This window comes from Gossypium raimondii, chromosome 8, assembly GCF_025698545.1.
Source record: "Gossypium raimondii isolate GPD5lz chromosome 8, ASM2569854v1, whole genome shotgun sequence".
In the NCBI taxonomy this organism is placed as follows: domain Eukaryota; kingdom Viridiplantae; phylum Streptophyta; class Magnoliopsida; order Malvales; family Malvaceae; genus Gossypium; species Gossypium raimondii.
The window spans coordinates 47,018,685-47,039,384 of NC_068572.1; the positions used below are offsets into that span (position 1 = coordinate 47,018,685).

Below are 20,700 nucleotides of genomic sequence, written 5' to 3' on the forward strand. Positions count from 1 at the left end.
CACGAATGATTGGGATGCTCCGAAGAGCTATTAACGGGAAGCTCGCAAGAACCATATAACGGGAAGCTTGAGAGGGCTTATAACGAACCAATCGAATTTCATTCATTCACACGAGACTTAATATTTGTCAGATATTTCAGGATATATGATTAAATTTCATATAAATGACCAATTACACAATTCACATAAATACCATTCAATTCAAGCATATAATTACACAATTAAGTTACACGAACTTACCTTGACAAATGTTCGTGAATCGTAATCTACTAATTCGATGCTTTTTTCTTTCCTCGATCCAATTCCATATTTTATCTTTTCAGATATATACGAGTAAATTTAACTCAATTTAACACAATTCAAATCTTAGGCAAAATTACTATTTTCCCCCTATACTTTTAATTAATGACGATTTCGTCCCTTGGCTCGGACAATGAAATTCATGCAATTTAATCCTTATTCCAAGCCTAGCTGATTTTTACTTATAACCATAATAGCCCATGTATTTCACAAAAATAAAAAATTTTCCATGAATTTTATAACTTTTCAATTTAGTCCCTAAATCATGTTTTCATCAAAATTCCTTTGACAAAAGTTGTTTATCTATCAACAACTTTTCATTTTCTACCATAAATATTCATAGTTCAACTATATTCATCCATGGAAAAATTTAATACTTTGATAACTTTACAATTAATCTCCTAGATAACTAAATTAAACTATTAGGATATCGTAAATATAAAATTACTAAAACGAGACTTGAATACTTACCTAATTAAACCAGAAAGCTTTCTTGAGCTATTTTCTCTTAGTTAGGGTTTCCATGAAAATAATTTGGGAAAGATGATATTTTCTTTATTTAATCATTTATCATCTTTTAATATCTTTTATTTCCAATTCCATCCTTTTCTTTAATTAAATTTCCATGGATGAATCATCATCCTTATATACTAACTTCTCTTAATCGTCTGTTTTCCATATACGGACCTCAAACTTTGAATTCCATAGCTATTTGAAACTTATAGCTACTAGAACTAAACTTTTGCATTTCATGCAATTTGGTCCTTTTCATCTAATTAAACATAAAATCAGTAAAATTTTCTTAACAAAAATTTCATAAGATTTTATTATCACGAAAGAACCATGATCATGTTTACTTTTCATCAACCATGTAATGCTAATAAGAGGATATCATTTACCCAAGTCTCAGGCCATGAATTCTACTGTTGTGAATGACGTTACGTATTGCAAAAGTCGTAGTCCCAATCCACCAGCTTTTGGTTCATTATCTATTTGAACTCAGGCTTTTACTTACATCAAAGTGTACGAGTCACACATACATAGCCCGTTATCCAATCAATATTTAGGTATGTCACGTATAAATGTCACAAGTGAATAAATTCATAAACAGATTTAGGATCTATTTTGTTTGGGTCCTATTCGATGTACTGTCAGTCCAGTAAATCACATCTATGTCTTTATCTTCTAGGAGTCATCCGCTCCAATGCCCAAGACAAGGTATCTCCACAATTGGACTTGATAGACGACATATCAGTCTTAAAAATCAGTTTGCTAATTTCTAATTAGACTAAGGACATGTTTAGGTTCGTTTACTAATACAACTTGTCTTTTCAGATTACAATCCAACCACGCAATACTGCTTAGTATAAGTTAAACATTAGACAACCAATGAGTAACATTTGCTTTTATTTTTCTTTGCGTGAAAAAACCATTTGAGGAAATAATACAAAGTATATTAATTGTAATCAATGAATTTATTTTATTAATTAATTTGTTCGAAAAAATTACAAGTTTACAAACAAATATACTACACTCAGGGTACTGGATCCAACAAAAGCTGCCCCAACTCATCAAAAAGCTGCTCGAACAGAAAAGCTTCCATTTAAAAGGAAACCAACTTGACAACCAACCACTGTTAGATGGATGCCTTCTACTCAAGAGTAATTTGTCTCAAACCCATTGATGACACTGTGAACCAAACTTGCAAGATGGAAGTTTAAACTTAGGCAGATTCTTTATTGTAAATTTTCTTATTATTGCTACTGATATCTAAACTTAGACAGCTAGCTACATTGATGCTACTGATTTCTAAACTTCGACAGATTCTATTTTTTGTAAATTTGCTTATTATTGTGACTGATATCTAGACTTGGACAGATACCTATATTCTTTTTTGTAAATTTGCCTACAATTTAACTAAGTTTAATTGTATTGTAGGCAAATTTGGAAACAATTTGACCTTCTAAGCATATGTAGTTACAAGTCATATAGTATGATCATGTTTTTGTAAACAGTTTGGCCTTAATTAATGAATGAATTACAATGTTTTGCAATGTTTTATGCTTTTGTTTCATTTGTACAAAATATGCTTGTTGTTTGTAATCCATTCCATAAAGCAAAAATCAAAGATTCCATACATTAAACTTTTCAAGATCCATTACATAAAACAAATTGCAGATAACATACTTTTAACTCACACCCTAAACCCCTTTAACCATTTAACACTGCCTCCTTTTTGCACATAAATTGGTTTCTAAACAATACCAACAGTCACTAAAACCATTGATCCAAAAAAAACCATAAGCTGGTTTTTCATTTCAAAAGTCACAACAAAATTACAAATAACACAACCATCAACCATGTTTTTCTCTCCCTCATTCTTGCATCTTCTGTTGTCCTGACTTTTTTTAAAACACCCAACAACATAATTCGTGAACGAGACGTTAATGGTGGATCAAACCAGGTAAAAAAACGACATGCATTTTGAAACCCACTCCCATACTTCTTGTACCAAGAAAACCTCCTACCTGGGTTGTCATTGAACCAAGAAGTCCTTAGATTGGTTGGGTTTCCACAGTAGCAGACCAGAATTGTAGTGGATATCTTCATTTCTTCTTCTTCACCTTCTGCCCCAGCTAAGGTTCTTTTAAAATAGGTGGGCTTCCACCGTAGCTACTTAAATATGACGTTTGAAATTCCAACATGGCTAGTTAATGGGCCACGTCAACTCTATGTTACATCTGTAACGAAAAATACTATTAGTGACAGATTTTTAATTTTCATAAAGTTTAGTGACTAAGTTGTCACTTTTGAAAGTTTAGTGATTGAAATATTATTTTAACCGAAGTTGAGTAACTGTTGGTGTTCTTTTCCCTTTATTTAATTGAAACTAGATCAATCAATATAGAAATTGAGGGCCTAATCAGTTTAACCACCGATCTGGTTTCAAAACATCGTTATAGATGCTATTGTTGGAGTTGATGACGACTTACTAGCTAGATGTAGTGTGTAGCGATATCATTAGGGCTTTTCTAGATGTTGTGTGTAACAATACCATTAGGACTTTTCTTGGTAGAGTGGAAACAAATTAGAAAAATGGAAAATTATAAAGATGGAAAAATAAAAAGATAAAAAAAATATGAAGTTTCTTTCCATAGGTGTGATTGGTAGGAAAGATGGAAAAATTGAAAAAAAAAAAGCAATTTTCTTTCCATCAATTGCTTGGTAAAGTTGAAAAAAAAAATGAAAGGATAGAAAATAAAACATTTAAAAAATACATAATTTTAAACTAACATACACATCTCTCTCATTTTCTCTCATCTTTTTTTTTCAATTTGGAAATGTTAGTTTTTATGCATTAGGAGGGAAAATGACCATCTCCCTTGTTTTCTTTCCTCTCACTTTTCTTCCCAACCAAGCACATTCTTAATTTATTTTCTTTTCACTTTTCCATTCCTTCCTGCAATCTCGCCTTAAAATTTGATCATCTCTTTAATAATAACAATCTTAGGGCCTCTTTGGATGGGCATTTACCTCTAGTCCAGTGCGTTTAGTTTTCTTTCTGTCTCACGCTACAGTATTGCTACAATATTTAATATCACTGTTACCGTTGATTTTACACTAACTACAATTAAACACACTGCCCATCCAAAAGGACCCTTATGCGTCTTGTGAAGAAGAAAAAGGAAATAAACAATGAATCACAATGTGGAAATGGTATATGATAAAAATATTAAATAGTGATGATCTCTTTAAATCTAAGTAAAATAATAAATAAATATTGGGCAGAGTTTTGACCTATAAGTAAAAATATTATCCATTAATGGTAGCCCAACAACAAAGTAGAAGCTGCTCTTCTAAGATAAAATGGGTTAATGGGCCCATTTTTCAAAGTAAACAGTGACCGTTCCCAAGGATTACGGTGACGATATATTATTTTATGTTTTAAAAGCAGGGTGGGCGATGGATGGGCAGTCGCAGACAAAAAAATCCAACTATCATTTTGGACCCTTCTAAAATGGACGGCTCTACATGTCACGTATGTTAAATGTTTTCTGAGACATGATAAAATTAAATGTTGACATTGCCATTAAATAATTCTATGAGGGTCTTCTATTATTTCAATTTAAATTCACTCCCAACTCTCATTGTGGTTGAGGGCTACGGTGACGCCTGCATAGGGTATAGGAGTTAGAATTATATCATTTCACAAAGAGGCTAGCCAGCGTTGCTGCCCCTTCTGGTCTGGGCATGTAGATGTTAGGGTTCCGCCGCCGCTGTTCAGGGCAGGCAGTACCCAATTGCTGCTCCTCACATTAAATTTGGTTTAATAATTAAATTATAGGTTAAAATAGGTCATAACTCATAAATTTATCTATTCTTCATAAATTTAGAATTTTAAAATTTGATAAATAAAAAAATAATAAATCCTAAAAAGTAAAATTACAGGGACTAAATTCTGAATTTACCCATAACACCATATTCCAAAACTATCTCGAATCAAACCAGGCAAGCCATCCTTCTCAATTCCTTGATTTCAACTAAAACCAATATTTCACATGGTAAAAGGGTCCCATTCCAATCCGATGCAAGCAGTGTCTGATTAAATAATTATTTATATCAATCAATGATTACTTCAATCATCTGGATAAGCCATCCATATCAATGATTATTATTATTTTTTAAAAATCAAGTTCTATTATATCAGGTAAAAAACCTTTCTTATAACCACCTTGTACACCAGCTCCAATAACTAACCCCAGGAAAGCTGCATAAATCATGTAAATGGAATCCTAAGAAACCCTGATAATGTCATATGATTTCTCCTTCTCTTTTTTTTCTTACATCATTGAAATTTATTATCTTCGCAGTATAAATTATAGTACTCAACACGTTCTTTAAACATGCATGGTCGGCCCTTTTATTTACATTTTTAGATTCCTTCATAATCTTTTGGATCTAAAACTATTTCCCCTCTATCCCCTTCTCTTTCTTTCTGCTCCACATAGAGTAAGAGAAAAAAAACAGACACAAATGGAGAGAAACCCTTTTGTCCTCCTTGTTTTCCTCATTGTTTCATCCATGGTAGCAGCTCCAATTCATTGCAAGAAGCAAACACAAGCTCTTGGCCGTTTTTATGAGAGGAAGATGAAGGGGAGTTCTGGGATTGACAAGAGTGGTTTCAAGGCAGTTCATTACATAAACAAGAGCAGGGTTCACACACAGCAAGGGATGAAAGAAAAAGACAGAATTAAAAAGTTGCCTGGACAACCTGGTGTCTTGTTTCAGCAGTATGGTGGGTATGTAACAGTTGATAAAGCAGCAGGTCGTGCACTTTATTATTATTTCGTTGAGGCTTACCATTCTAAGGAGTCTTTGCCTCTTCTTCTCTGGCTTAATGGAGGTAACTCTGCATACTGAATTCTCTATTTTTATTGTAGTTATATGATGAAGATATCCTTCAAATGATAAGAATCTTATCTGGAAATTTTAATATCCGCGTAACTAGTTATTTAGCGTGGAATGGTAAAATATTTGTGTTTATAAAAAATAGTAAGTGGTAGGATCCAATGCATACCATTAATCATCATTTACAGTTGAGAGAAAAAGATTATAAATGCTGAAACTCGACCCTGAAACTGCTAGATCCCAAGTCCATTAAACCAATAGTTGAGCTTTGCAAATTTAAATACAGTTATATTCTGACAACAAGTAGCTTCACCTTGTTGGCATTTTAACTACCAGATTTTGCGGGGATGACAGTGTTTTGGAATCCCAGAATTTGCTCGTGTGGAGGATTTCTCGGCATGTTGCTGTACCAATTAAATCTTTTAAAATAACAAGTTACTTGTTGTCTTGTTGGACCAAGATATTATTACAACCACTATTATTTATTATTACAATAATAATTATTATGTTTTCTAGAATCCCCAAGTTGGTTGAATGAGTGATGTCAAGGTTTAGCATGATTAAATTATTGGGTTTTACTGTTATAGCCTCTCCATATGACTTCACATTGCAACTGAAACTGGTTTTCTGCTGAAATGTCACTGTGAAATAATAATAATAATTTGATAGCACGAGTTTGCTTGATTTTGTGACCAGGGCCAGGCTGTTCATCTCTAGCCTATGGAGCAATGGAAGAGCTTGGACCCTTCAGAGTCCATAGCAATGGAAAAACACTGTATAGTAATAGATACTCATGGAACCATGGTAAACATCATACCATTTACCCTTTAAATCTTAGTAGTTTTTTATTCTTTTAAGGCATGCCTTTTTTTTTTTTGGCAGCTGCAAATGTGTTGTTTCTGGAGTCACCTGCTGGGGTGGGATTTTCGTACTCCAACACAACATCAGATTATGATAATAGTGGTGATAGTAAAACAGCTGTCGACAATTATGTTTTTCTGTTAAACTGGTTGGAGAGGTTCCCTGAATACAGAAACAGGAAATTTTACATCGCTGGAGAAAGCTATGCGGGGCATTATGTCCCTCAACTTGCTCACACCATTCTCCAACACAACAAGAACGCTAACAGCACCATTATTAATCTCAAAGGAATCCTAGTATATCTCTCTGTCTGTCTTTTTTTCAATCAATAATTGAAAACCTAAGCAGTCTTTGATACATGAGTTGAACCTAGACTTGTTTTTGCCAACGTGAAGAAATGATTGAAGTTAAGTTCAGACAATATGTACTGCAGGCATTGCTTAACCTATTTTATGAAAATTGCAGATTGGGAATGCTGTGATCAATGATGAAACTGATGTTAAAGGAATGTATGATTACCTAGCAAGCCATGCTCTCATTTCAGATGAAACTGCAAATGGGATTGAAAAACACTGTAATTTCGCACCCGAGGATGACTCAGAGTCTAGTAGCGAGTGTGATGCAGCCACTGATGAGGCAGGCCAGAATATTTACTATGTTGATATATATAACATCTATGCCCCTTTATGCCATAATTCCAGTCTCACGATCCGTCCCAAGGAGCCTTCCGTAAGTTGACTTAAAAACACACAAACAACAGTTACCATTGAACATTATTGAACAATTTTATACCATAAGTCTAGTAATGATATTCCATTAATATGATGCAGGTGGCAAATTTCGATCCATGCAGTGACTACTATGTATATGCTTATCTAAACAGGGTTGATGTTCAAGAGGCCATGCATGCCAATGTAACAAAACTTGACCATGATTGGGAACCCTGCAGCGACATCATCAGAAGATGGGGAGATAGCCCTTCAACAATCATTCCCCTTTTACAAGAGTTAATGGCTAACGGACTAAGAGTGTGGATTTTCAGGTAGTAAAAGCATTGCCGTATCATTTTTCATAGGTATCATCGTTGTGTTGTTTACATATGTTATGTCTTTTATTGGATGTAATGCAGTGGGGATGCAGATGGAAGAATACCAGTTACTTCAACAAAGTACTCCATTAAGAAGATGAAGCTTGCAGTTAAAACCAAGTGGCATCCATGGTACCTTGATGGGGAGGTAAATTTTCTTTCTCTCTAATATCTCCATCTTTGAATTTTTCGAACTTGTGTTTGCCATACATGATCAGATCTAGCTTCTGTCAAACTGCAAACAATCACTGAATCAGTATTGATTGACACATTTGGCTGTGGAATTGTCTATTTGTATGGCAGGTTGGAGGTTATACAGAGGTATATAAGGGAGATTTAACATTTGCTACTGTAAGAGCGGCCGGGCACCAAGTGCCAAGCTTCCAACCAAAGAGGGCACTTTCATTGATCAAGCACTTTCTTGATGGCTCACCTCTTCCGGATACCTTAAATTATAACTGATTTCCTCTCCACGTTTTAGATATCTTTCATCGTTTCATCAAGTGCCTTGATTAGGTTTCAGTTTCGGTTTCAGGAAAGTTGTGTATCATATCACATTATATCCCCATATTCTTCCCTCATTAAAGGGTATTAAACTTTAGAGATATATATACACACAAATAGTAATTCTAAATTATTCAATGGAATACACAACTTTTTGCATCTGGAACAAAGGACCCAAGTATGGACATGATTCATGTGCAGTTTCTTTAGAGATGTGATGTGAAGCCCTGCATGTGAAACAAAGGTTACTCCTAGTCTAAAAATTTCCAATTTTTTAGTTGAAAGATAACCTTCTTGTTTTCAGTAAATGACAAATTATAAATGTGTAGCTCATTCTTTTATCATTAAAAAGGGAAATGTAACAGGATCATTTCCTACGAGACATGCAAACACACAACTCTTAACAAAAATATTCATGACTGGACTTCATAAGTGTTGTCTTTGATCTTAGAGAGTTCTAAAAGACTTCATTAATCATGTCTTCACAGTTATAAGCTTCCCTGAGTCAACTCATGCTCAATATAATTGAGCCAAGAAAAGGATCTTTCTCAGATATTTCAAAAGAGTGGCTAAGACTTGCTCATTTCCATGTTCTAGGAAGGGCCACAAACAACTGGTAGTCCAATAATTCAGCAACAGCTGCAAGATAAGGCTGCTATGAAGAATACGCAGCCACAAAATTTTAATTCAAAACAATGTCCCAATCAAGTTTAACAAGGACTGGTCATAAATTTTAACTCAAAAACTTGTAAAAAGAAAAGAGAAGAGATGACAAATCTTTGTGCTCATCAAGGTGGGTTCTATCATCAATCAAAGCCACATATAATCAAGGAACAGAGAACCTACTTGATTTTTCTCTGCGCCAGATCCAAATTGCAAATGCATTAGCAGCATAACTTTCTCCCGAGTCACTATCAATGGCTTGAATAATGAGAATGATCCCAACCTGTTGTTATTGGCAGATAGGAATCTATTTTAGTCTTAAGAATGTTATCCGTAAAGCTCCACAATATAGAGAAATTAAATGCGTTGCAAGTAATCTCTTAGTAGAAAGATAAATGTTAACACACTAATAAGCATAATGAGTTCATAGAGAATACCTCGATCCCAAGAGATGGTTTTAGAAAATCCATGGTGAAGTTTTTTGAGAATTGTGAAAAATGCTTCATATTTATTTTTGCGAAGCTGAATCCCTATATATACACATAATATCCTCTACATATAGAATATCAGTATTTTAGATAACTAATCTCCTAAGAATCAACTATACAGTGTACACTAATTGAGCAAGAGTTGTTTTACCCACGCCTGCCATACCCACAATGGAAACCACACTACTATCACCAACACTATCATCACTATCGTTCATCAGCAAATGAAGAACAATCTCTTTATCACATTCCCTACCGTAGACGCAAGACTCATCAACAAGAGAATTGGTTCTTGGTCTCTCTCTTATCCCTCTATCATTCTCGACTAGACTCAAAGCATCCTTCATTGCAACAGCCTCTTCCAATCTAGCAGTAAGACTCTTTAATCTGAACTCCATTTTTGTGCTAAACTTAGCAGTGGAAGGATTCAAACGAAGAAAGCAAGCTGAAAAATATCTCCCTACCTTGCAGGAGGGCGAAGCGGCGTCCGGATCTTCCGTTATTTGGCGACGCCTAGCCTCTGTGGTGAGCTCGTCGATGATATCCTCAGCGTCGTAAGCAACGTCTCTTAAATCACTAAGCCACAGCTCCAGTGAGCGGCTCGAGGTTTGCTTTTCTTCAACATTTTCAAGGGAAGCATTGATGATGCACAGCAGCGTTTGCCATTTCTTGAGATACGATGAAAATTTATCTTTGTCAGCAAATTTCATAAAAAAGGGTCAAGGAGATAACCTCCATCAGCGAACGAGCCACGGCGGCGTCACCCAGAGAAGCGGATTTACCTTTCATCACTGAGAAGCGGCCCCGTTTTTGAACTTGCATCAGTGTCTCTTAACGAAAGTTGAAAGGTTTAAAGGAAAGAAAAGGAAAGCCAAAACGTATACCGGACTATTCATATCTATAACACTAGACTTAGTCGCTCGCACGTAAGTATCTTTTATTTTTTATATCAAAAAGAATGCAAATAAAGAATATTAGGGAGAGTTTGGATGAGTAATTGAATGCGGTGCGCTGTATTTAGTTTAATTTGTTTCATATTAGAGTATTGTTACAGTATTTAATCTCACTGCTACCGCTGTTTTTACACTAATCGTAGGTAAACTCACCACCCATCCAAACTCACACTTAATCAACAATCATGGAAGGTACCTATTTTATCCTCTACTAATAGTTTTTTAACAAGAAAATGAGGGAAATCAATGATTCTGAGTTTAAGATACTCGCTAGTGTAAGTTTTTGTTCCCTTACCATATTATCTTTTCTTCCAACATATTAAAAATTAACAGTTTGATCTTTTTAATAAGTGTAGAAGAAGGAAAAATTCGGATTCCTCTCCTATATCAATTCAATAGCTATTTTAGCCCACCTGAGTAGTTAATATAAGCGTAAATTTTATTTATAGTCATTCAACTATTAATAAATTTATATTTTAGTCACTCAATCACAAAAACTTATAATTTAATCACTCAACTATCCGATTTTGATAATTTAAGTCACTCTTCTACCAAATTGTCAACCAACATTAGGCGGTTAAGGTACTATTCCTCAAATACAATGTTAGACACCTAATGATTAATAATTTTTTATTTTGATCACTCAACCATAAATAGTTACTATTCCTCATAATAATCACTAACATTATTGATTTATAACTTTTCTTTGACACATATCAATTTTAATTGAATATCTTTTTTTAATGGACTCAACAGTTCTAACTATTGAACTAATAGATGTACCAACTTAGGAAAAACAAAAGTTTAGATACACTTATAACAAAAAAAAGTTTAAGTATTAAAATGAGAAAATCCATAGAGTAGATACTAATTTATGAGTTAAGTTTTTTTAGATTTATTTAACGGTTTGACTAATAATTTAACCGTAAGAGATGTCAACTTAGAAAAAAAAATCATTTGGATAGAAAAAAATTAAGTGGTAAAATGGGAAAAATGGTATGGTTTAGCTGAGTTTTTTTTTTTTTGGTAGAGAAAAGGTTTTAATCAAAACATAACATAAAAATTACACAACTCATTAAACTGCTTAAACCAGAACCTAAACTATCGAGAATAGATGCAATAGATTTTCCAATTTCCTTAGGAGCCTGAACAACAATTTGCAGGCCGAATTCATCTGTCACTAGGCTGAAAAGCCCGTCGACAAGGACACTTCTACGCTGCCATCGACCCCTTCGCCACCATTGCTAGAGTCATTCTCTTTTGGTTCAAGAGATTCAATAATAGCTGCCATAGCTTAATTGATTGGAATCTCATCAAACACTACATGTCAAGATATAAATGTTCTCCCATTTGCATCAGGACACTTCTATCCTCTATGTAAAGAGCTGTAACTAAGAAAAGTACAAGGTGCTGACCAGCACTGTAATTTGTGATTGTTGAATGGACGCAAGTGAGGAAAGCGTAAGCATCCAGATACCCTGAGTCGTGAATAGTCTGGTTTGCAAGAATAAAGCTTCTGATGAGGAGTCAGGCCATCCAAAGCTTTGGTGGGAAGCCTGTTAATCAATTAGACTGCGGTATTGAATGCATCTGACCAATATGACAGAGGTAATGAGGCTTGAGCTAACAAAATTAATCCATCTTCTACTATCTGTTGTGATTTCTTTCAATTATTCCGTTTTGCTCCAAGGAATAAGGACTTGGATTTAAGAGAAATCAGGAATTAGAATAATGATTCAACTTACTTTCAATGAGCATAATGCACAGAAGGCTGAGGTTAACTTAGTTACGACTGCTGTTTAGTTACTAACAAACTTAAACAGACTGCAATTTGCTCCTTTGCTGGTACATGGTTGATCTCAAGTTTCCCATCAGCTACATGATCTCTTACAAAATGTTAGTTAAGCTCCACATGTTCGGATCGACCATGCAAAACAGGATTACTAGACATGGCAACAGCCCTTGTGTTTTCACAACAAAGTACTGAAACCCTTCAAGGCCAATTCCAAGCTCAACTAACAATGATTCAATCCATATCAATTCAGAAACAGTACCAGCCACAGTTCTATATTCAGCTTCTGTTGAAGATAAAACAACAATAGGCTGCTTCTTAGAAGTCGTTGTCATATATATATACACACGGATATATATACACGGATAATGTGAAATTTATTAAATTTTATTTATTAGAGGTGTCAAATTTATTAAATTCTATTCACCGAAAGCTATAAAAATATTTTAACCTAAGAATTCTTAAATTCTATCTAAAAATTCTTTACAAGTCAATTGATATTTCAAACTTGAAAATTAACACTTTCCATAAATAAAATTTAATAAATTCCACCTTAGAGGATAAAAAAAAATATGTAGCTTGAAGTAGATCTTCTATCTTCAATGATATAAGACCCCAAAATTTCTGATTTTAAAATTCAGGCCGTCTCGATGGCTAGGTGAATAAATTCCTGAATAAGAATGCTAAGTTTGAGCAAGAAAAAGCTATTCCAGTCTTCGGTTATTTAGTTGATGGGTTGAACATAGCTTGGGATATGGGTTTTGGGAAGGTGCGGGTGGAAACGGACAATGCCGCAATGGTGTGTACTGAACACTGAACGTGTTGATCGACCCCCTTTCAACCTTGAAAGGGGCATAGTTGATTTAAAGAGAAGACGGTGGGAGGTGCTAGTCTTATATTTATCCACAAGCTCTAATTTTATGACAGCTATATCATTGTAAGACCTTTAGGATGGAGATGTTTGTTGGTCGGATCGGGTTGGTTTTACTAAATTTTTAAGTCCGTTTGTTAGGTTTGGATTTAATTGAGTATGAAAAATGAGCTTAAAATTTTGTTTAAGTTTAGTCCAGATAAAAATGTTAAAACTCGGGCTCGGCCCATATCAGTTTTTTATATTATTTTTAAATAAATATACATATAATACATCAAAAATACTAAAAATATTAAAAAATGTTTCTCGAAAAATTTAAAATAAATTTTAAAAATATGCATACTTAAATAACAGTACAATATGTGCAACTTAACAAGCAAATGTCTGTAAAATAGTAACAAAATTAATAATAAAATAAGAGTTATACAATATCTAAATAATAACAATAAAATAGTAGTAACATAATTGTGAAATTGTAGCAAAATAGTAAAAAAAGAAGAAGAAAATAGCAACAAAATAATAAAAAAACATCAATTTTCTTTTGTATATTTAGGCCGGGCCGAGCTGGGCTCGGACAAAAAAAAACTTACTCAAGGCTCAGACCATTTTTTTAAACGGGCCTTATTGTTTTGCCTAAACCTATTTTCGAGCCTATAATTTGCTAAAATTCTCCCACTTTTCAAGTTGACCCCGACCCAACCCGATTCATGGACAAACCTACTTTTACTACTCCACAAATTTCAGTAACCACCGGAGAACATCAAACACATGCTGTGTTAGAGTATGCAAAGGGAGCTACTTTGTCCCCTTAAGAGTTATAAACTCTCTTTGTTCTCATTATAACATCAATAAAATATTATTATATAATATTTGTCTATTTTAATTTTATTTATTTACATGAATTATTTAAAATATGAATAATGTTTTATAGTAATAATTTGATGTAAAAATTTTGAAAACATATCCATATAATTCTGTATAAGAGGAAGGTAAAGCTGACATGTGGAATAGCCTTCTTCTTTCTTTTTTATAAAAAATGATAAATTTTCAATTTTAATCTTTAAAATTTATATTATATAATAATGATTAAATTTTATATTTAAATTTAAGATTCAATTTTTGTTCTTTAACTTTTGACATAATTTGCTCATTGATTAGCTTAAATACGTAATTTTGATTAAAATGTTGATGTAATTTTCAAAAGTTATCAATACTATTAAAATTATTTGTTAAATTTAAAAATAAAGGGACTAAATTTCTAAAATAAAAGTACAAATTCTAAATTTCAAATATACAAGGAGTATAAAGGTTTAAAGTATATACTAATATTCAAATATATACACTTTATAATTTGACTCAAAATAATTAATAATTATTCCAACACGAACGGTACTAATTATTATTAATTTAATTGTAAGTAAAGGTTTGAAATTATAATCTTCAATATAAATTCAATCAAATGCAATAAAATGATGATATTTATAATATATATATATATATATATAATTTTAGTTATATAAATTTGTACTATTATTTAGTTTTATGTCATATTTAGCCATGATATCTTTTACTAGCATACTATAAACTATTTATCAATATTATTAAAATTTTCCTTCCCATGCAAACTGGAAACCATAGTTTCAAAAATAGTTGCTAAAATAATCCATCACAGCTTGAACACGGAAATGGAAGCGTTTCTTTCACTATACATTAGCTTCTCTTCTTTTCTCATATCCACTGTTCTAGTTTGCAGTGGCTTTCCCCGAGAAGAAAGCAAGAGCACCATCAAATGGTGCATTAGTTATACACACACAGATAGTAGTTCTAAATTATACAATGGAGTACACAACTATCAGCAAAGGCCCCAAGTTAGACATGATTCAACTGCAGTTTCTTTAGAGATGTGAAACAAGGTTTCTCCTGGTTACCTCCAAAATCTGAAAATTTCCAAGATAAACCAGCTTGTTTTCAATAAATGACAAATTAACTAAATGTATATGGCCACCATGAAAAAGTAAAAGGCTCCTTTATCTGATTCATTCTTCTATCATTAAAAAGGGAAATATAAAAGGCTAATTTCTTACGAGATTGAGACATGCAAAATACACAACTCTTTTAGACAAATGTTCTCAAAGAAAACGTATCTTCTAAGATATTTCAAACTAGTGGCTAAGACTTGCTCATCCCCATGTTCTTGGAAGGTCCACAAAACAACTGGTAGTTCAATAATTCAGCAACAGCAGCAAGAAAAGGCTGCTACGAAGGACATACGGCCCCAGAAATTTAATAATACCAGTGTCCAATCAAGTTTAACAAGACCGACAAACTCGAAAAGTTATAAAGAGGAAAGAGATAAGCGAAGACATACCTTTGCGCTCATCAACAAGCGTACTGCCATCAATCAAACCCATATACAGTCAAGGAACAGAGAGCCTAGTTGACTTTTCTCAGCTGTGGGTCCAAACAATGCAAATGCATCAGCAGCCTAACATTCTCCTGACTCAAATGCATCAACGGCTTAAATAATGAGCAAGATCACAACCACTTGTCATTGGCAGATTAGTCAGGAATATGACTCAGCAATATATTTACCTCAGCTAACTGCACCAATGATTGGAACCTTTGTTGGTGTAACAAGATTCTTATCCATTTCTCTCTACAAAGTAAGTGAGAAATTACATCATTGTTAAAACGATAGTCTGATACTAGGCCAATGAAAATTGATGGCATCTGAAGAAATTTACCCAAGGAAAAGGAGGGGATGGCATCCCTATGCAGTTCTCACTTCTCCCGTAGAAAACTCAAACTGATCTGCCAAAGCCCACACTAAATATCTGTAGCAACTATATCAATACAAGGGATGTGGGCTATCAACGGCCAATATTCTCCTTTATCTCTTGAACATCGGTTTTCCAGAAGTGAACAGTTCCTAATACAAAGTCTTCCAAGTGTTGCAGGCAACCCTTCCCTTGGCAACTTTCGAAGCTTAGGACACTCGACAACCTCTAGCTCTTCAAGAGAGAGTAGATTTTGAAGGCTCACAGTTAGGGATTTGAGATTATTGAGACTTGCCATATATATTGAAACTAGAGTAGGGGGAAGCAGGCACTCATGTGGAAAGGAAACCATATCTGGTCCACCAGCAATGCTGAACTCTCGAAGAGAGGTTAATGTGTGTAGGTTCCATTTTGAGACTGGATCCTTGAGTTCTTTACAATACCAAATCTCAAGTGATAATAGATTAGGAGGCAAACCCTCTCTAGGAAAAGAAAGACGTGGACAATCACAAATTGTTAAATATTGAAGGGAAGTGAGATATAGCATCTGATCAGGTAAAGACTTGAGTTTGTCACAACTGCAGATATTTAATGTTCGCAGGTTGGGAAGTGGCAAACCTATCTCTGGGAAGCATTCCAGATCTTTGCAACTGTTTATATTTAATTCTACCAGACACATGAGATTCTGTAGAGACTCTGGCAAGCTTTTTAGATTTGAATACTTCAAAATATCCACGTATTCAAGCGACGCATTATCTGGCAACATCCTATCTAAAAGGGGCTTCAGCTGCCAGCAATCCCAAATCCTAAGCACTTTAAGGCTAGTTGGTAATTTACCTTCTGGGAAGGTTTTGAGTGATGGACAACCAATGATCTCCAAATGCTCAAGATAAGAAGCATATTTGTTGTTATCAGCCTGCATCAATCCCTCAGGTAGAGAACATAGACTTGCGCAATCTTGGAGTTTTAACCTTTTTAAGGTAGGAGGTAAACGCCCACTTGGAAAGCGTGTGAGAGAAGGACATTCTTCAATTTCCAAATCTTCAAGAAGACAGCTGGTAAATTGACTCATTATCCAAATGGGCAGGTTTGTAAGCACAGGACAATCTCTGAGCTGCAGATGCCTAAGTGTGGATGAGAAACCTGTCTCCGAAAAGGATACGAGCTTTGGGCATGATTCGATATGTAATCGCTCAAGAGACTTGAGAAAGGAAATGAGAAGATGCTTCGGTGCTCCTGGAAACTGTTGAAACCCATCTGGAAAGCATTTAAGGTATGGCAGACCCCTGATTTTCACTGTAACTAGAGAAGTAACGCCAACCAGGCTCACTGGAACCATTTTTTTGCTATCTTCAATATTTAGTTCATGAAGAGATGGGAGGTTCAAAACTGAATCAACCAGGTTTGGGCAGCCTTTGACTATAAGCTTCACTAGAGAAGGCAGGTATCTGGGTAATTTCTGATTCAAGTTTGGACAATTATGAATCACTAGCTCATGCAGACTTGGGAATTCTCCATCTTCGTAAGAATGATACCAATATTCCCATTTCAACATATTTTGAAACTGTAGAACTTCCAAAACTGGGAAAGGCTTAAAACGCAATTCTTTGACTCCATCCATGCCTTCTATTGACAACTTCTTCAGTGATGGTAGTCCGCCGAGTGCTGGAAGGGACGTAATATTTCTACAATTAGAGAGGTTTATATCCACAATATTAGCCAGTGAAGAACCACCAAACCAGGATGGAAATTGTGTACCACCATAAAACGCAACTCTAATTTTTTTAAGATTTTCATGAGGTTGTAGCATGCTGAAAACAGGCAGTGCATCAACATCAAGGAAGTCTGGACTCCATTGCATATCTAAGCTGTCAATCCCCTGCTTATCCTTCAGAATGTACTCCCCAGCATCCTGAGTACCAACCACATTTTCCAGCCCACGAATAGAAATCTCCTTTCGCAAATGTAGCAAGCTCTTCAAATCTATGAAGTTAGGCCTCCTGTCCTTCTGCACAAAGAATTTGGACAAAATCTGTAGATTTTTCAGATTACCTAAATGCATAGGCATCTCTGTCAAATTCTCAGTATCAGTAAGATCAAGAACATGAAGATTAATCAGGTTCTCAATAGCCTGAGGAAGTTTAACAAGGTTCTTGCACCCATACAGTATCAATGTCTGCATGCTGAAAAGAGAACCCACAGAATCAGGCAATGATTTAATTCTGGTGTAAGATAAATTAAAGTATCGTAGATGAATCAAACCACCAATTTGATGCGGTAGCTCTTCAATGCAATAACCGCTCAGACTCAGAACTCTTAAACGCACTAACCTTGGCAACAACTCCTGTAAAACATTGTTACTTAAATAAGAACTTGCTGCCCAAGGTGATGTATGTATTGGTAATGCCATGAAAGTTCTTAAACTTTCCATTTGATGCAAATTTTCAAATCTTTTTGAAATGTCATACTGGTGACGAAGGAATGAAAAATGGCGAAGCTTTTCAACTCTTGCATATAATTTGTCTCCATCAGAATTAAAGCAGGTTTCTCTGGAAACATACTGAGCTAGGTCATTTATGAGATCATGCATCACATAACGAGCTCTGTCACTAGTTGACTGTTGGAAAAAAGATCTTGACTGCAAATCACGAAAATACTCGGTTCCTATATCCTTCATTTGCTTCTCTCTTGTTGTCTGTTGCAAAAAACCCTCTGCCATCCACAACAACACCAACTCATCCTTCTCAAATTCATAATCCTTTGGGAATAAAGCACAATAAGAAAAACAGCGCTTCAAATGGAAAGGAAGGTAATGGTAGCTCAATCTTAGAGCTGGAAGGATGCTGCTTCTTTCTTCTGGCAAGTCCCATATCTTGCTCTTTAAAACATCTTCCCATTCTTCTTGATGGTTCCCTTTAGTACGCAAGAGTCCTCCGAGGGTCTTGGCAGCCAACGGCAACCCTTTGCACTTCCTTGCTATTTCCTCACCAATTCCGCTTAAGCTCGGGTGTCCTTCAAAATCCAAAGTCCCAAAGGCATGCCAGGTAAACAATGAGAGACAATCATCATTTGTCAATTCTTTCAAACGATAAGTCCCGCAAGTAGTCATGATGGATGCAACACGTTCATTTCGAGTTGTCACAAGTATTCTACTTCCAGCTTCTGCCGCAATGAAGGGCATACGAAGAACTTCCCATTGCTCGTAGTTCTCATTCCAAACATCATCTAAAACAACTAAAATTTTCTTCCCAAACAGCTTCTCCTTTAGGCTAACTTGGAGTAAGTTTAGATCCTTTAAATTGCAACCCTCCATACTAACAGCCTGAAGAACTGTGGCTGTCACCTTAACAACATCAAATTCCTCAGACACACAAACCCAGACTCTCAAATCAAAAAAGCTTTCAACTTTGGCATCATTGTACACTAACTGAGCCAGAGTGGTTTTGCCCACCCCTGCCATACCCACAACGGAAACCACACCAATATCACCAACACCATCATCACTATCGTTCATCAGCAAATCAAGAATTGCCTCTCTATCTCTTTCTCTACCGTAGACATGAGACTCGTCAACAAGGGAACTAGATCTTAATCTCTCTTTCATCCTTTCATACCTCCCTCTATCATTCTCAACTAAAGCCAAACCATTCTTCACTGCAACAGCCTCTTCCAGTCTAGTAGTAAGACTCTTTAATCTAGATTCCAATTTGGTACTAAACTTAACAGTTGAAGGATTAAAACTCAAACAGCAAGTCGAAATATATCTCCTTACTTTCATATAAAAAGAAATACGTCTCCTCACGTTGTAGGTGGATAGAAAGGAGTCCGTGTCTTCCATTATTTGGTGGCGAAAAGATTCAAAGGTCAGCTCGTCGATGATATCCTCAGCATCGTAAGCAATATCTCTTAAATCGCTGAGCCACAGCTTCACTGAGCCGCTCCTGGTTTGCTTTTCTTCAGCATCTTCAAGCGAAGCATTGATGTTGAGCAGCAGCTTCTGCCATTTCTTGAGCTCTGATGAAATTTTATCTTTGTCAGCATATTTCATAAAAAGAGAGGAGGAGATAACATCTACCACCGAACTAACCAAAGCAGAGACGACGGCGTCACCAAGAGACACCGCAAAAACTTCCATCAAGGAGTGGCAGTAAAAAGTTATGAAATTACTAAATTGAAGATAAAAAAGAATTTAAGGGTAAAAAGCGTGAATTTGAATACAAAATGAACCAGCATGCGAAATAGGAAATCAGTGGTGCCGAAACATAAAACTCTATTTAAATTTGAATTTTATTAGGATTATTGTTAGGATTATTATTTAGATTTAATTTCAGCTTTTATCTTTATTTATTCTTTAGAGTTTAAATAGGAACAAATTAAGTTTTCATGTACTATAAATAGAGGATAGAGTGACACAATTTGAGGATCATCTTTATGTAAAAATTCCTTCTTCCTAAAGCTCTTACCCTTTTGTTTCTTTTATTTTTTAATAAAATTCTATTTTATTAAATTTATTTGTTTTTCCGAAAAGCATGAGCAATTAAATTCATTTAGCCAAAGCTTGTCGAGATTTCCCAAAAAAGATTAATGAGGCTTAGAATCTGCACTTAGTCTTAAAGCTTCATTTAAGTGATAAATTAAAATTTTACTAATACAATTAGAGTGGCTTCAAATCTCACAATATATATTATTGATTTCTTTAAAGTGAAAAAATTAAATTTCTTTTGAATAGTATTACTTATTTTACTTACGAAAAAGCATCCATATAATTTTTAATCGAGATAGTGTCATGTTACTAACTAAATTAAAAGTTTAAAAATAATATAAATATGTAACGATGGGATGGTGTGACCACAGAAAAGAAAATCACGACGAAATTAAAATTATTAAATTTATTAGTTTATTAATAGCATTGTAGGCATGCTCTTGTTTAGTTTTGATCTACTCTACTCTACTCTACTCTACTCTAATATAATTTTTATTAAATAAATATAAGGG

At 34.6% G+C, this 20,700-nt stretch overlaps 3 protein-coding genes and 1 long non-coding RNA gene across 15 annotated transcripts; 2 read left to right on the plus strand and 2 right to left on the minus strand.

Moving 5' to 3' along the window:
- Positions 1–5,029: 5,029 nt before the first annotated feature.
- Positions 5,030–8,331, plus strand: LOC105791737 (serine carboxypeptidase-like 40). The gene is made up of 7 exons (XM_012619944.2): positions 5,030–5,704; positions 6,406–6,513; positions 6,592–6,866; positions 7,036–7,299; positions 7,401–7,612; positions 7,700–7,805; positions 7,961–8,331. The coding sequence occupies exons 1-7, from the start codon at positions 5,209–5,211 to the stop codon at positions 8,117–8,119; spliced, it is 1,620 nt and encodes a 539-aa protein (XP_012475398.1). The 5' UTR covers positions 5,030–5,208; the 3' UTR covers positions 8,120–8,331.
- LOC105791738 (putative disease resistance RPP13-like protein 1) lies at positions 7,331–10,022 on the minus strand. 9 transcript variants are annotated; one of them, XM_012619949.2, is made up of 3 exons: positions 9,777–10,022; positions 9,008–9,107; positions 7,331–7,892 (listed from the first exon to the last, which is right to left on the minus strand). In XM_012619949.2, exons 1-3 carry the CDS (start codon positions 10,020–10,022, stop codon positions 7,888–7,890), a joined length of 351 nt encoding a protein of 116 aa, XP_012475403.1. In that variant the 3' UTR covers positions 7,331–7,887. The 9 variants fall into 9 exon arrangements, 4 of the variants coding, with proteins under 4 accessions (XP_012475403.1, XP_012475400.1, XP_012475402.1 ...); XM_012619946.2 differs by lacking the exon at positions 7,331–7,892 and adding an exon at positions 8,477–8,800; XM_012619948.2 differs by lacking the exon at positions 7,331–7,892 and adding an exon at positions 8,477–8,813.
- Positions 9,535–10,402, plus strand: LOC128042866 (uncharacterized). Its single transcript, XR_008198353.1, has 2 exons — positions 9,535–9,684; positions 9,784–10,402. It is a non-coding gene; the product is annotated as an uncharacterized LOC128042866 (long non-coding RNA).
- A 4,164-nt stretch (positions 10,403–14,566) lies between these two features.
- LOC105791741 (putative disease resistance RPP13-like protein 1) lies at positions 14,567–19,934 on the minus strand. 4 transcript variants are annotated; one of them, XM_012619954.2, is made up of 4 exons: positions 15,673–19,934; positions 15,521–15,584; positions 15,297–15,379; positions 14,567–14,865 (listed from the first exon to the last, which is right to left on the minus strand). In XM_012619954.2, the coding sequence occupies exon 1, from the start codon at positions 19,838–19,840 to the stop codon at positions 15,755–15,757; it is 4,086 nt and encodes a 1,361-aa protein (XP_012475408.2). In that variant the 5' UTR covers positions 19,841–19,934; the 3' UTR covers positions 14,567–14,865; positions 15,297–15,379; positions 15,521–15,584; positions 15,673–15,754. The 4 variants fall into 4 exon arrangements, with proteins under 4 accessions (XP_012475408.2, XP_052490969.1, XP_052490970.1 ...); XM_052635009.1 differs by having other exon boundaries at positions 15,297–15,424; XM_052635010.1 differs by having other exon boundaries at positions 15,297–15,428.
- Between the last annotated feature and the right edge of the window lie 766 nt (positions 19,935–20,700).